The sequence below is a fragment of the Manis pentadactyla genome, chromosome 3 (genome assembly GCF_030020395.1).
Source record: "Manis pentadactyla isolate mManPen7 chromosome 3, mManPen7.hap1, whole genome shotgun sequence".
NCBI classification, from domain to species: domain Eukaryota; kingdom Metazoa; phylum Chordata; class Mammalia; order Pholidota; family Manidae; genus Manis; species Manis pentadactyla.
Genome location: NC_080021.1, coordinates 53,674,275 through 53,691,324, shown reverse-complemented (window position 1 = coordinate 53,691,324; position 17,050 = coordinate 53,674,275). Strand labels below are relative to the sequence as shown.

At 37.8% G+C, this 17,050-nt stretch overlaps 1 protein-coding gene across 1 annotated transcript in view; it reads right to left on the bottom strand.

Annotated features, from left to right (window-relative positions):
* LOC118932043 (carbonic anhydrase 1-like) overlaps positions 1–17,050 on the bottom strand; it is a 56,643-nt gene that overhangs the window by 10,261 nt on the left and 29,332 nt on the right. Inside the window, 2 exon segments of the mRNA XM_057499327.1 lie at positions 1,783–1,985; positions 2,523–2,578. Of these exon segments, the coding sequence (XP_057355310.1) occupies positions 1,783–1,985; positions 2,523–2,578 (259 nt within the window).

The following is a 17,050-nucleotide window of genomic DNA, read 5'->3' as shown; positions in this document are numbered from 1 at the left end:
AATTGGGGATCAACAGAGGTGAGGCTTAGAACCTCACCGCCCCCGTTTGGAGAGAAATCGTCTGCATCCGCGGATGTTTTGTTGCCCTTGTCTAGCTTGGATTAATACTTAGTCTAAAGGCACACACCTGATCATCTACATTTGCCCTCTTACAGCACTAAATTATGTTTTCTACCTTTATCTTGCATCTACCTACCACTTCAGCATTTTATTAAATAATAATAATAATAATAATAATAATAAGGGAGAAATGTGGGATTCACATATAAATCAAGTATAAAATTCAAACGAATAATCATATTTTACCTGATTGTTTATAGTTCATGATGCGTGATCAAAACCAAAAGTTTCTGTGATATGACTGCCCTTGCACTGTTCACCATGTAAGAATTTATTCACTATATAAGAACTTGTTCACCATGTAAGAACTTGTTCGTTATGCTTCAGAAGATTGGAGACTATTGAGAATTAGGCTTGGGGTTGATTAATGATTGTGCATTGACTCCCCTATACAGAATTTTATTGTTGTTAACAACCATTTGATCAATAAATATGAGAGATGCCCTCTCAAAAAAAAAAGAAAAAAAAAGAAAAAAACATATCCTACCATTTGCAACAACATGGATGGAGTTAGAGGGTATTATGCTCAGTGAAATAAGCCAGACGGAGAAAGACAAGTATCAAATGATTTCACTCATATGTGGAGTATAAGAACAAAGGAAAACTGAAGGAACAAAACAGCAGCAGAATCACAGAACCCAAGAATGGACTAATAGTTACCAAAGGGAAAGGGACTGGGGAGGATGGGTGGGAAGGGAGGGACAAGGGTGGGGAAAAAGTAAGAGGGCATTATAATTAGCATGTATAGTGCGTGGGGGGCACGGGGAGGGCTGTGCAACACAGAGAAGACAAGTAGTGATTCTACAGCATCTTACTATGTTGATGGACAGTGACTGTGAAGGGGTATGTGGGGAGGACTTGGTGAAGGGGGGAGCCTAGTAAACTTAATGATCTTCATGTAATTGTAGATTAATGATACCCCCCCAAAAAAAAATAGATAGAGCCTCTTATTGCAGCTCAGAACTTTGTAGGAAAGTGCTAAAGCAAGTTTTGCCTTTGATTAATAGAGCTGTCTTACAGAATTGTCATATAATAAATTATTTAATAAACATTTATGATAATCTTACTATGTAGCAGGAATGTGCCAGATTCTGGGGTATAAAGATGATTCAGTCTCTACAGTCTAGAAGGGACAGGTAAGATAGACAAGTATCCTTATGCACAGAATTATCCCATGTCCAATTTATGCAAGACATGCTTTTACAGGTACCCAAGCACCTCACAATTATAGATCAATTTTCTGGCCACAGAAAATGAACATGTTCTTCAACCTGTTTCTCTTCCCTCTTGTGCCCCTCCATCCTCATGCCAATTAGAAAATATTTGCCTTTTCAGTTTTTATATTCACTTTGATGGTTCCTTAGTTCTTTTTGGGAAAATACTGTTTATTCAGAGCATGTGAAGCAAGTGTACAGATACTAGAGACCAAAAGAGGTAAAATGGTGTCACTGAGAAGGACTGAGAAAATAAGAGCTGGGAATTCCAAAAATCATCTTTACCAATGGGGAGTTTTCCAGAAGACCAAGATGCCTCACCAGATTACAGCAATGTTCACATGAGCACAACAGACTGCAGATGGACATTTATGTTTCTTAAAGCCCTGCTGTTTTGATTACTCAGTAGAGTCAAAGAAAAAAAAATCAGAAGAATCTTTTGGCTCACCTGATTGGTTATCATTGTCCTTGAAGGTTACATGGAAGGAATGTCCCACGTTGATCATCTCTTTGGCTGTGGCTGGGTTGTAGGTGACACTGATAAGTTTAAGAGAGGTATCATGTTTGGTATTACTGGTTTTAATGTCGATAGGAGATAGGTTATTTCCATCTGCAATGGGGTACAGCTTGTCCCAGTGTTCAGGACCTACCAGGACAACATATGCATACAATCAAAACTATCGAATGACTCCAAGTTTTAGGAGTATAATCATCTGCTTATTAGATTAGGGTTTATTCTGGTATCTTAAATGATATTCCAACTTAATAGAAATTCAGTGTTTGAGAAAGCCCCTTTTTTGTAGTATACTATAAAATTACATATTAGCATGAGTAATATACTCATAGTCTATGGGATCAGACTATAAATATTTTACTACTAAGACTAGATTCCATATATATATGTGTGTGTGTGTGTGTGTGTGTGTGTGTGTGTGTGTGTGTGTAGAGGGAGAGGTTGAAGGATAGGATGAATATTTTTTGTAGACAACCATGCTCCGAAAGATAATGGCTAAGAATATATGAAAAAGTACTATAATTATTCAAGTCAGCCAATTCAAACCATTAACCTGCTACTGCACAATTATTTTAAATGATCATACAGTTATTTTAAGTGCTCAATACCTCTCTTACTGAAAAAGGGAATGACCTATTACTTTGATCTGCATGAACAGAAGAACTCTTACAATATTGCCATCATGTCTCCAGTCGGAACTTGCCACGATCTTCTGCTTAGTTTCCTTTTTCTGAAAACAAAAATAATACCTGGAATAGCTGGTTGCAGATGAGTATGCAGAGGGCAACTGAGGTCACCCCTCAGGTTTTGTAGGAACTTCCCTTCTCTTCATAGCCCACCATTTCACCATCTCTGCCTGTCAGGAAGTATATATATGTAAAAAAAAAAGGTATTGTAAAAAATACCTACAAGGCCAATTCCAAATGTTTTATTGTCATACATTGTAAAAACAAAGTATCAAATCTTAGCTTTTATAAAACCAAGTCCTGTTTCTCCCATGTTGAGAAGATATAGCTGAATATTATCATATATGATTCTTTGTATTTCCTAAATGACCTTGTGCACTTGAGATTTCCAGTTTTACTCTTGATGGATACATAAGTGGTACTAGCAACAGTAATTTGTTTAGGAGAATAATTTTCATGCTTATAGGCTGATTGGAACTAGTATCACGATGTTAATTTAAAATCAAATAATGAAATTACTCATCACTTGTAATACATATAATCTACAAAAATACATTTCATAGACATGCAGAATGAGAACAAATTGCTTCATTTCAGAGCAATACTGGAATTCATAAATGGAGAATATTTTATTAATATTGAAATTAAATATGGTCCACTTTTTAATTTACATGTCCAATACAGATCTATGGGAATGGAAACCTTTCTTTTGTACTGTTCTATACAATTTAAAGAACCATTTCATATTATTTCATTATATATAATGTAAGAATTACATTATATATTTCAGTATAAAGTATGAATTGTCATTTTGTAGTTGAGAGACATTGAGCAACTTCACCACAACTAGCAAGAAGCCAGGAAGACAAGTCTTCAGCCTTCAAGTCCAGTTGTTTCTTCATTATCTTTAACAAATGCCACCCCAGCAAATAGTGTAGTGGATGATCCCCCAAATCTCCTCCTGTGCCCACAGTCCTCTTAAGCCCAACTGAAGCCTGGACCAAGGTGAGATTTGCCATCTGTTGGGTGTTGAGAAGATCCACAGAACTTTTCAAGGAGGCAGTGAAAACCAACTAGGATGTGTCAGACCTCGGCCGGGGCTACATTTCCAATGTTCTAACCGTGATCAAAGGAAATAAAACCAGAAAAACAAGCTTCCACAGCACTGCCTTGTCATGCCTCGGTGGTCGTTCCTCCTTGCACATTCTGGAAGGTCTGAGCTGCTTGGGATCCCTGAACAGAGAGGGAGGTCAGGTGCAATTTTTAGCTGGGCTGACTAGAGAGAGACCCATTGTTTGTCCCTCTTTGGCTAATGATGGCCATGGGCCTCGGATGCAGAGCAGACATGGCTCATGATCAGAGAGGAAGGAGCCCAAGCTTTGATTCCACACTTCAGTAGGCAGAAGGAACTATTTATTTAACAGGGAACATTTTTAAGGTACCATTTATTAACGGCCCAGTATGTCTCAAATGCTTTGCTAAAATCTATATGCATTAATTCTCACAATAACCAAATTAGACATTAAAATCTGTATTCTGCATAAGAAATTTAGGCTTCACTAGGTGAAGACACTTCCTCAGGGTTACAAAGCATGGTTACATCCTATAAGCCTAGGTTTTAAACCTAGGTCTCACTCTAAGGCTTAGACCCTTAACCTTCCCTTATCAACAAATGCCCACTGACCTCCACTTGATTCCATTTTCTGGAGGATTGAATTAGTTTTATCTGGTCTGTCTCAAGATGATCAGTAGTCAGGCTGGATCCCCAGGCCTATTCCATTCCAGACTTAATAGTCTCAGGTTGGCCAGAAGCTCATGGAGTGAGAGTAACAGATACTTTTTGCCAGATAATTTGTCTCCTAAAATATGATACTTTCTTAAAAAGTAACTTTGAATTAAGCTACTATATTAACTAACACATTTGAAAAATAAAAAAGGCAACCCTCTTTCATTACATGAATACATGATGTTTTATCGTTCCTATGGGATGGTAGTTCATTTTATGTTTCTAGACACAAAATTACTTTGAACCCTAACCATTACGACCCTTTATTCCATTATATACATCGGATGTGTTTGTGTACTTCCATAAGCAGAAAACTATACAGATAGAGGATGTAAAATTTCTCACACCTTTGAATGTATCCTAACACCCCACTCATAGCTTAATATCTATACTAAATCCAAGATGACTCATTTTGTACCCACTTCACTTTGACTTATAGTGTTCACCCCATATACTTTTCCAGGATTGTACTCTTTGTACTACTTTTGCACACCAATGAGTTTTCAATCCATACAATTTGTTCTTCTAAATAAATAGTTATAAACTAACAGTTCATATCTGAAGGTCAGCAAATACGTCAGCACATGGAAGAAGGCTTTTTGTTTTTCCTGACAGAATATTCTAAATAAATCCATGTATACTTGAAACTGAATCAGGAGCAATGAGGCTGATGGAAAAAAATCTTAATTTTTAAGAATGTAATGCAAAAGTACTTTTATGTAACATTAAGAAGTACTAAGTTATATGTCAATTATATCTTAATAAGACTGGGAAGAATAAAAATGAAAAAATGTTAACATTTCAAATAGAGATTTTTAAATGTTGAAAGAATGATGTACAGAAGGCTTAATTTTAATAATTACATTGGTTTAATATGCCAATTTGATTATACTAATGGGCTTAAAGAAAAAAAAGAAAGACTTCTTCCTTTACCTTATGAAATGAATTTCAGAGGCCAATTATTAACAGAACAAGTTTTAAAGGTAAAATGTTGATTTTATCCTAAGGGGATCCCCTCTTAAACTACGTAACACAATTTTATCTCTTGACCTTCACAATAAGTAAAATTCTTGCAACAAAGAAGCATAAAGAAACATCAAGAGTATGAAAGATTTACTATTTTTATTGAGGAAAAGTATTTCACAGTACACTTATGCTAGCGGGTGGTGGCGTAGGCCAGAAAAGACTTGTTTGAATAATTTCCATCTTTTCAGGTTTTAAAAATAATGACCCAATTCAATCCTCACACCAGACCTGGGGCTTAGGTTAGTCTCACTCCACTTTTAAGGAGGAGTAACTGAGGTTCAGAAATTTAAGGAAAAGAACCAGGATTTGACTCTCTTTTCAGGTTACCCCCAAATCCCATAATTCTCTATTATACTGCACCACCATCTTTTTTTTTAAATTTTTTATTAAGATACGATTGATATACACTCTTATGAAGGTTTCACATGAAAAAACAATGTGGTTACTACATTTACCCGTATTATCAAGTCCCCACCCATACCCCAATGCAGTCACTGACCATCAGAGCACCACTATCTTTTAACAGGCTCTTTATAACTTGTTTGCTTTAAAGTTAGTTAATAGTTTATTACATTTATTTATTAACATCAGTTAAACTTGATGAAGATTTTTTAGTGCCTTAAGCTGTTTCTCAAAAAACTAGCAACAATTTCCTTGTAAACAAAACTTAAAAACCATCTTTAGCCCATTTTAAATTATATTTAAAAACCTGAGCATTTCCTATTTGAACTTTTTCTTCTGTTTCTTAAATGAATTATTTTCCTCTCATTCCTACATTAATATTTTTAAATTTAAAACATGAACTCTAGGCAAATAAATTATGATGAGTTTCAAATTTAAATTTGTAATTAAAAAATAATTATTTGGTGTAGAAGGCAGTATAAGTGTGAATGAGGGCTGTGCCTACTAATGGCAGAGATCTGTGAAATGCCCCTGAAAAGAAATTCCAAAAGGAAACAGTTGTTCTACAATGCTTAGAGTTCCACCAGGAGAAGTGGTTTCCCCAGGATCTGTATTTTTCCTAAAATCAGGAAATAACTCTTAGTGAAAATCATCATTTTTAACTATTAAATTTGGCCTGACTCTCAAACTACTCCCGGATTTCCCCATCCCTCCAGAAGTGGTAGAGTTTGGTGTGGCAAGATAAATCTTATTTCTAGTGGAAAAATGGGTGATGGAAAATGGTGATACTAGCTTGGACATTTCTGGGGTAGACAAATGGAAACTCTAATGAACAATTTAAATGGCAGAAATCTGGATTTTGTTGCTATCATTTCCTCAAAATGGTTTTTCTCCTCACTTGTAACAAGATGTCTTAGCAACTTTATTCTTCCCAGTGGCTGTCTTTGTCTTCATCCATACCTACCTTGTTCCCATTTTAGAACTTTTGCTGGTCCCTCTGTCTGGATTACTTTGTATCCAGGTCTCTGCACAGGCGCAAATATCACCTCCTCAGAGAAGACTTTCCTGTCCTCTAAATCTAACACATCTCTCTTTCCAGTCACCAATTATATCATTCTGTCTAATTTCTTTCATAGCATTTGTTGCATCCTGAAATTATTTGTCTGCATTCTGAAAGTAATTTGTTTAATTTCTGTAACAGTGTCTATAAAGACACCTCCATATGATAGGTCACTTTAATTTTTTTTTTTTTTTAAATAATTATTTTTTATTGAAGGGTAGTTGACACACAGTATTACATTACATGAGTTTCAAGTGTACAACACAGTGGTAGAACATTTATATACATAATTCTAGGTTCCAGCTATCACCCTACCAGGCTGTTACAATGTCTTGACTATATTCCTTATGCTATACATTACATCCCGGTTACTAATTTATTTTACCATTGGAAGTCTGTCCTTTTCTTTTTTTTTTTTTTTGTGAGGGCATCTCTCATATTTATTGATCAATTGGTTGTTAACGACAATAAAATTCTGTATAGGGGAGTCAATGCTCAATGCACAATCATTAATCCACCCCAAGCCTAATTTTCGTCAGTCTCCAATCTTCTGAGGCATAACAAACAAGTTTTTACATGTAGAACAAATTCTTACATAATGAATAAGTTACATAGTGAACAGTACAAGGGCAGTCATCACAGAAACTTTCGGTTTTGCTCATGCATTATGAACTCTAAACAGTCAGTTCAAATATGAATATTCATTTGGTTTTTATACTTGATTTATATGTGGATACCACATTTCTCTCTTTATTATTATTATTTTTAATAAAATGCTGAAGTGGTAGGTAGATACAAGATAGAGGTAGAAAACATAGTTTAGTGTTGTAAGAGAGCACATGTAGATGATCAGGTGTGTGCCTGTAGACTATGTGTTAATCCAAGCTAGACCAGGGCAATAAAACATCCACGTATGCAGAAGATTTCTCTCAGAACGGGGGGGTGAGGTTCTAAGCCTCACCTCTGTTGATCCCCAATTTCTCACCTGATGGCCCCCCTGCGACTGTGCCTGTCTTAGGTTGTTCCTCCCTTGAGGAATCTTACCCGTCTCTGGCTAACCAGTCATCTTCCGGGGCCATACAGGGAAATGTGAAGTTGGTAAGTGAGAGAGAAGCCTTATTGTTTGAAAAAGTTAGCTTTTTACTTCTTTGCATATTTATGCCCTGTGGCTTCTATGCCCAGCATTTGTCTTGAGGTATCTTTACCACTTGGAAGAATTATGATACTCGGTAAATTTGATATGAGGCACGAATTCTATTTAAGGGTTGTAATTAGGAAGGAGGAAGAAAAGCTATAGAGGTAGCAGGCGGAAGAAAACATGGGAAGATTGATTATTTCTTTGATATATCTTCTTGTAGAGTAACTTCAGCATGTATAGGTTTTAAGCTACTACTTAAATTGCACACACACATTAACATAATAGGAGTATAGTTACATAACCAAAGCATATCTGTAATTACCAGCCATCTGCAGTGAAACCAAGAAAACCAGTTAGGCACCTTAGGCATTTGTGAAAACTTATCTATGATATGGTGGATATTGTCCAACTGAACTTGAACAGTCTGAGAGAAATCAGACAAATTAAAACAACCCATTCCTGGGGACTGTTCACATGCCATATGTTCTTTTAACAGTAAATAGTTTGTAGTTCTAAGACTTTGGAGCGCTACAATTTGCACTTCTCCAAATTCTTGGTTGAGTTCCAACAGTATAGATCCAGTCCAATTTTGTTGTTTTACTGTATGCACAGGCCAGCTTAGATATCTCCTTCATTCCCATGGCAAGTCCAGGAACTGGTGGGATGAGTGCATCTACAGCTGTAGCAGTGTGTGGATCTTTGTTGGGGTTTTTTGATGATCATCTTCTGGCATGAGTCTTCCAGAGAGTGCAGATGTTGGAAGTTCTTTTTCATATCGTATCTTAGTTCATTTTCGGGGTAGCCCAATTAGGCTTTGATCCTCTGTATAAACACAAACAGACCCTTTGCCTACACTTTTATATGCCCTTTATACCCTTGTGTAGAACTCGTTGGAGGTTACCACACAGGAACTGCCCTTTTTTTTTTTTTTTTTTTTGCTATCACTAATCTACACTTACATGACGAATATTATGTTTACTAGGCTCTCCCCTATACCAGGTCTCCCCTATAAACCCCTTTACAGTCACTGTCCATCAGCATAGCAAAATGTTGTAGAATCACTACTTGCCTTCTCTGTGTTGTACAGCCCTCCCTTTTCTCCTACTCCCCCCATGCATGTTAATCTTAATACCCCCCTACTTCTCCCCCCCTTATCCCTCCCTACCCACCCATCCTCCCCAGTCCCTTTCCCTTTGGTACCTGTTAGTCCATTCTTGAGTTCTGTGATTCTGCTGCTGTTTTGTTCCTTCAGTTTTTCCTTTGTTCTTATATTCCACAGATAAGTGAAATCATTTGGTATTTCTCTTTCTCCGCTTGGCTTGTTTCACTGAGCATAATACCCTCCAGCTCCATCCATGTTGCTGCAAATGATTGGATTTGCCCTTTTCTTATGGCTGAGTAGTATTCCATTGTGTATATGTACCACATCTTCTTTATCCATTCATCTATTGATGGACATTTAGGTTGCTTCCAATTCTTGGCTATTGTAAATAGTGCTGCAATAAACATAGGGGTGCATCTGTCTTTTTCAAACTTGATTGCTGCGTTCTTAAGGTAAATTCCTAGGAGTGCAATTCCTGGGTCAAATGGTAAGTCTGTTTTGAGCATTTTGATGTACCTCCATACTGCTTTCCACAATGGTTGAACAAGTTTACATTCCCACCAGCAGTGTAGGAGGGTTCCCCTTTCTCCACAGCCTCGCCAACATTTGTTGTTGTTTGTCTTTTGGATGGCAGCCATCCATACTGGTGTGAGGTGATACCTCATTGTAGTTTTAATTTGCATTTCTCTGATAATTAGCGATGTGGAGCATCTTTTCATGTGTCTGTTGGCCATCTGTATTTCTTTTTTGGAGAACTGTCTGTTCAGTTCCTCTGCCCATTTTTTAATTGGGTTATTTGTTTTTTGTTTGTTGAGGCGTGAGAGCTCCTTATATATTCTGGACGTCAAGCCTTTATCGGATGTGTCATTTTCAAATATATTCTCCCATACTGTAGGGATCCTTCTTGTTCTATTGATGGTGTCTTTTGCTGTACAGAAGCTTTTCAGCTTAATATAGTCCCACTTACTCATTTTTGCTGTTGTTTTCCTTGCCCGGGGAGATATGTTCAAGAAGAGGTCACTCATGTTTATGTCTAAGAGGTTTTCGCCTATGTTTTCTTCCAGGAGTTTAATGGTTTCATGGCTTACATTCAGGTCTTTGATCCATTTTGAGTTTACTTTTGTATATGGGGTTAGACAATGGTCCAGTTTCATTCTCCTACATGTAGCTGTCCAGTTTTGCCAGCACCACCTGTTGAAGGGACTGTCATTTCGCCATTGTATGTCCATGGCTCCTTTATCAAATATTAATTGACCATATATGTCTGGGTTAATGTCTGGATTCTCTAGTCTGTTCCATTGGTCTGTGGCTCTGCTCTTGTGCCAGTACCAAATTGTCTTGATTACTATGGCTTTATAGTAGAGCTTGAAGTTGGGGAGTGAGATCCCCCCTACTTTATTCTTCTTTCTCAGGATTGCTTTGACTATTCGGGGTCTTTGGTGTTTCCATATGAATTTTTGAATTATTTGTTCCAGTTCATTGAAGAATGTTGCTGGTAGTTTCATAGGGATTGCATCAAATCTGTATATTGCTTTGGGCAGGATGGCCATTTTGATGATATTAATTCTTCCTAGCCACGAGCATGGGATGAGTTTCCATCTGTTAGTGTCCCCTTTAATTTCTCTTAAGAGTGACTTGTAGTTTTCAGAGTATAAGTCTTTCACTTCTTTGGTTAGGTTTATTCCTAGGTATTTTATTTTTTTTGATGCAATTGTGAATGGAGTTGTTTTCCTGATTTCTCTTTCTGTTGGTTCATTGTTCGTATATAGGAAAGCCACAGATTTCTGTGTGTTGATTTTGTATCCTGCAACTTTGCTGTATTCCGATATCAGTTCTAGTAGTTTTGGGGTAGAGTCTTTAGGGTTTTTTATGTACAGTATCATGTCATCTGCAAATAGTGACAGTTTAACTTCTTCTTTACCAATATGGATTCCTTGTATTTCTTTATTTTGTCTGATTGCCGTGGCTAGGACCTCCAGTACTATGTTAAATAGCAGTGGGGAGAGTGGGCATCCCTGTCTAGTTCCCGATCTCAGAGGAAATGCTTTCAGCTTCTCGCTGTTCAATATAATGTTGGCTGTGGGTTTATCATAGATGGCCTTTATTATGTTGAGGTACTTGCCCTCTATTCCCATTTTGCTGAGAGTTTTTAACATGAATGGATGTTGAACTTTGTCAAATGCTTTTTCAGCATCTATGGAGATGATCATGTGGTTTTTGTCTTTCTTTTTGTTGATGTGGTGGATGATGTTGATGGACTTTCGAATGTTGTACCATCCTTGCATCCCTGGAATGAATCCCACTTGGTCATGGTGTATGATCCTTTTGATGTATTTTTGAATTCGGTTTGCTAATATTTTGTTGAGTATTTTTGCATCTACGTTCATCAGGGATATTGGTCTGTAGTTTTCTTTTTTTGGTGGGGTCTTTGCCTGGTTTTGGTATTAGGGTGATGTTAGCTTCATAGAATGAGTTTGGGAGTATCCCCTCCTCCTCTATTTTTTGGAAAACTTTAAGGAGAATGGGTATTATGTCTTCCCTGTATGTCTGATAAAATTCCGAGGTAAATCCATCTGGCCCGGGGGTTTTGTTCTTTGGTAGTTTTTTGATTACCTCTTCAATTTCGTTGCTGGTAATTGGTCTGTTTAGATTTTCTGTTTCTTCCTGGGTCAATCTTGGAAGGTTATATTTTTCTAGGAAGTTGTCCATTTCTCCTAGGTTTCCCAGCTTGTTAGCATATAGGTTTTCATAGTATTCTCCAATAATTCTTTGCATTTCCGTGGGGTCCGTCGTGATTTTTCCTTTCTCGTTTCTGATACTGTTGATTTGTGTTGACTCTCTTTTCTTCTTAATAAGTCTGGCTAGAGGCTTATCTATTTTGTTTATTTTCTCGAAGAACCAGCTCTTGGTTTCATTGATTTTTGCTATTGTTTTATTCTTCTCAATTTTATTTATTTCTTCTCTGACCTTTATTATGTCCCTCCTTCTGCTGACCTTAGGCCTCATCTGTTCTTCTTTTTCCAATTTCGATAATTGTGTCATTAGACCATTCATTTGGGATTGCTCTTCCTTTTTTAAATATGCTTGGATTGCTATATACTTTCGTCTTAAGACTGCTTTTGCTGTGTCCCACAGAAGTTGGGGCTTAGTGTTGTTGTTGTCATTTGTTTCCATATATTGCTGGATCTCCATTTTGATTTGGTCATTGATCCATTGATTATTTAGGAGCGTGTTGTTAAGCCTCCATGTGTTTGTGAGCCTCTTTGCTTTCTTTGTACAGTTTATTTCTAGTTTAATGCGTTTGTGGTCTGAAAAGTTGGTTGGTAGGATTTCAATCTTTTGGAATTTTCTGAGGCTCTTTTTGTGGCCTAGTATGTGGTCTATTCTGGAGAATGTTCCATGTGCACTTGAGAAGAATGTATATCCCGCTGCTTTTGGATGTAGAGTTCTATAGATGTCTATTAGGTCCATCTGCTCTACTGTGTTGTTCAGTGCTTCCGTGTCCTTACTTATTTTCTTCCCAGTGGATCTATCCTTTGGGGTGAGTGGTGTGTTGAAGTCTCCTAGAATGAATGCATTGCAGTCTATATCCCCCTTTAGTTCTGTTAGTATTTGTTTCACATATGCTGGTGCTCCTGTGTTGGGTGCATATATATTTAGAATGGTTATATCCTCTTGTTTGACTGAGCCCTTTATCATTATGTAGTGTCCTTCTTTATCTCTTGTTACTTTCTTTGTTTTGAAGTCTATTTTGTCTGATATTAGTACTGCAACCCCTGCTTTCTTCTCACTGTTGTTTGCTTGAAATATGTTTTTCCATCCCTTGACTTTTAGTCTGTACATGTCTTTGGGTTTGAGGTGAGTTTCTTGTAAGCAGCATATAGATGGGTCTTGCTTTTTTATCCATTCTGTTACTCTGTGTCTTTTGATTGGTGCATTCAACCCATTAACATTTAGGGTGACTATTGAAAGATATGTACTTATTGCCATTGCAGGCTTTAAATTCGTGGTTACCAAAGGTTCAAGGTTAGCCTCTTTAGTATCTTACTGCCTAACTTAGCTCGCTTATTGAGCTGTTATATACACTGTCTGGAGATTCTTTTCTTCTCTCCCTTCTTGTTCCTCCTCCTCGATTCTTCATATGTTGGGTGTTTTGTGCTGTGCTCCTTCTAGGAGTGCTCCCATCTAGAGCAGTCCCTGTAAGATGTTCTGTAGAGGTGGTTTGTGGAAAGCAAATTCCCTCAGCTTTTGTTTGTCTGGGAATTGTTTAATCCCACCGTCATATTTGAATGATAGTCGTGCTGGATACAGTATCCTTGGTTCAAGGCCCTTCTGTTTCATTGTATTAAATATATCATGCCATTCTCTTCTGGCCTGTAGGGTTTCTGTTGAGAAATCTGACGTTAGCCTGATGGGTTTCCCTTTATAGGTGACCTTTTTCTCTCTAGCTGCCTTTAACACTCTTTCCTTGTCCTTGATCTTTGCCATTTTAATTATTATGTGTCTTGGTGTTGCCCTTCTTGGATCCTTTCTGTTGGGGGTTCTGTGTATTTCCGTGGTCTGTTTGATTACTTCCTCCCCCAGTGTGGGGAAGTTTTCAGCAATTATTTCTTCTAAGATACTTTCCATCTCTTTTCCTCTCTCTTCTTCTTCTGGGACCCCCTATAATACGGATATTGTTCCTTTTAGATTGGTCACACAGTTCTCTTAATATTGTTTCATTCCTGGAGATCCTTTTGTCTCTCTCTATGTCAGCTTCTATGCGTTCCTGTTCTCTGATTTCAATTCCATCAATGGCCTCTTGCATTCTATCCATTCTGCTTATAAACCCTTCCAGAGTTTGTTTCATTTCTGCGATCTCCTTTCTGGCATCTGTGATCTCTTTCCGGACTTCATCCCATTTTTCTTGCGTATTTCTCTGCATCTCTGTCAGCATGTTTATGATTCTTATTTTGAATTCTTTGTCAGGAAGACTGGTTAGGTCTGTCTCCTTCTCTGGTGTTGTCTCTGTGATCTTTGTCTGCCTGTAGCTTTGCCTTTTCATGGTGATAGGAATAGTCTGCAGAACTGGGACGAGTGACGGCTGAAAGGACTTCCTTTCTTGTTGGTTTGTGGCCCTCCTCTCCTGGGAGAACAGCGACCTCTAGTGGCTTGTGCTGCGCAGCTGCGCGCAGACAGGGCTTCTGCTTCCTGCCCGGCTGCTATGGAGTTAATCTCCGCTGTTGCTGTGGGCGTGGCCTGGCTCGGGCAGCTACTCCAAAATGGTGGAGTCACGTTGGAGCAGGAGCTGCTGGGAGGCTATTTATCTCCGTAAGGGGCCTCCCTGCTCCCTGCAGCCCAGGGGTTAGGGTGCCCAGAGATCCCAGATTCCCTACCTCTGGATTAAGTGACCCGCCCTGCCCCTTTAAGACTTCCAAAAAGCACCCACCAAAACAAAACAACGACCACAAAAAAAAACAAGAAAAAAAATTTTTTTAATTAAAAAAAAAAAAAAATTTTTTTAATTAAAAAAAAAAATGGTGGTCGTTCGTTTTTCTTTATTCTCCGGTGCCAGCCTCAGGCCTCTGCTCACCGGTCTTTCTGCCCTGTTTCCCTAGTATTGGGGTCCCTGTCCTTTTAAGACTTCCAAAAAGCGCTCGCCAAAACAAAGCAGCAAAAAAGCAAAAAAAAAAAAAATGGTCGCACGCTTTTCTTATGTCCTCTGTCACCCAGCCTCCAGTGCCTGCTCACTGTTCTTGCTGCCCTGTTTTCCCAGTATCTAGCGCCCTGCACTCTGGCCCGGATGGCTGGGGCTGGGTGTTCGGCAGTCCTGGGCTCCGTCTCCCTCCCGCTCTGCCTGCTCTTCTCCCGCCGGGAGCTGGGGGGAGGGGCGCTCGGCTCCCGCGGGGCCGGGGCTTGTATCTTACCCCCTTCGTGAGGCGCTGGGTTCTCTCAGGTGTGGATGTGGTCTGGATATTGTCCTGTGTCCTCTGGTCTTTATTCTAGGAAGGGTTGTCTTTGTTATATTTTCATAGATATATGTTGTTTTGGGAGGAGATTTCCGCTGCTCTACTCACGCCGCCATCTTCCGCCCCTCTCCCACTTTAATTTTTTAAATCGCTGTGGTCAGTTTACTTATAGCATGCCTGGCAAACAGTGTTAATCAATCAATACTTCAGAGAGAGTGATTAAGTGGTCATTTTTAACTGTACTTTATTTATATAAAAGCTTAAAAGTACAGATTACTCAGCAGGGACTATGAAACAATATCAACACAGGGGTGAGTGCCACACTGATGTCTGGGTATATGAATGAGTTTTGCTGGAGGAGAACTCACTGTCATATTGGGAACTAAGGAAAAGAGCTTTTCCTCTCTCAGCTCTGTTGACAGGAGGAATGAAGCGACCCGTCTGTGTCTGTCAGTCACAGCTAGAAGAGTGAGAACACTGGTCCTTGTAAGTGTCAAATTTTTTGACACTTTATAAGTGCCAAAACTTAACTCTTCAAATGTGGTTTGAACTTTTGGCATATAAATTTCTAAAACTTGTAACATTTAATGGCTTTTATTACTGAAGTTAAAGAAAAATTTTCAACCTTACATTTCCTGTCTTGGAACATTTTGTTTTTGTTTTTGAATGCAATTTTTTAATCCATTAATGAGTATTTTTTACTAACAACTAAGTCAATTCTACATAGGTAACCATTTAAAACCACAATGTAGAGGCATTACCAGTTTCTTATAGTTTCATGCTTTTGAAAACATAAAATTTTAAATATATCTAGTTGACTGTCATGCTTAATGAAATTACTGGTTGGGAAGATACACTGTTTCATGGAGAATAAGGGCTAGCATAGCTAATGGTTAAGAATCTCTTCTATGCTTCCAATTGTAAAATAAATAAGTAACCGGGATGTAATGTATAGCATAAGGAATATAGTCAAAATATTGTAACAACTTGGTATGGTGATAGCTGGTACCTAGAATTATCATGTATATAAATGTTGAATCACTGTGTTGTACACCTGAAACTAATGTAATGTAATACTGTGTGTCAACTACCCTTCAATAAAAAAATTTAAAAAAAAAGAATCTCTTCTATGGGTTGAATGGATAATCTGAGAAGGTTAGTTGTACCATTCTTATATTTATTTTTAAAACTGGCAGAATATCATTTGTATCTTACCTGCTGTTAACTGTTTGGAGGAATTGATGAGCCCTTGTATAACAGATAACTTTACTAAGCAATTATTTTTCATATAAAAAGAAAGTAAATGCATAGTGCTTTGTGAACCATAAAACACTGAACAAGATGTAAATAATGAACTTCAACCTCAAAAAAAATGTTTGCTATTAACTCTCAGGTAAATACATGATTAAGTAAAATAAAGTAGTTCAAATGATAGCATGTGGCCTGGAATTCAAACAATTGCATAACAGAAATCTGCTTGCCACAGATTAAACTAAATCCCATATAAATATGAAAGGAGATAACTTCTCATGGGTAAACATTAAGGGAGTTGAAGGTCTGTCATATCAGTTACCTTGTCAGTGCATCTTTCATGCAGCCTTTGTTGGGGTCCATCTACCTAAAAGTTATTCTAAGATTTAAAAAAAGTTTCTACTGACTCCCCTGATAATTTTGTTAGCTCTCAAACTCTTGGCAAAAACTAGATTTATGAAACACATTTGCAACTGAATACATCATTTCTCAATCCAGTGTTTCTTAATATATAGTCTGTAGAGACAGACCTCAGACTCACATGTGTGTGAATTAAAATGCATGTGTGTGTGTCTCATCAAATCCCTTACTTTTGCAAAGTGACCTAAACTGATTTGGATGACGACTGAAGAGCAAGCTCTTTTGGGCTGTATTGCTAGGTATTTTAGATGTATCTGGGGTTGTATGAATCTACCTCCATAATCTAATGACCAAAAGATATGTTTCAATGAAAGCAGTTCTCTCACCAAACTTCCCAACTGTACATTCGTTATTAGCAAACAGGCACAAAACAGCCATGTCAC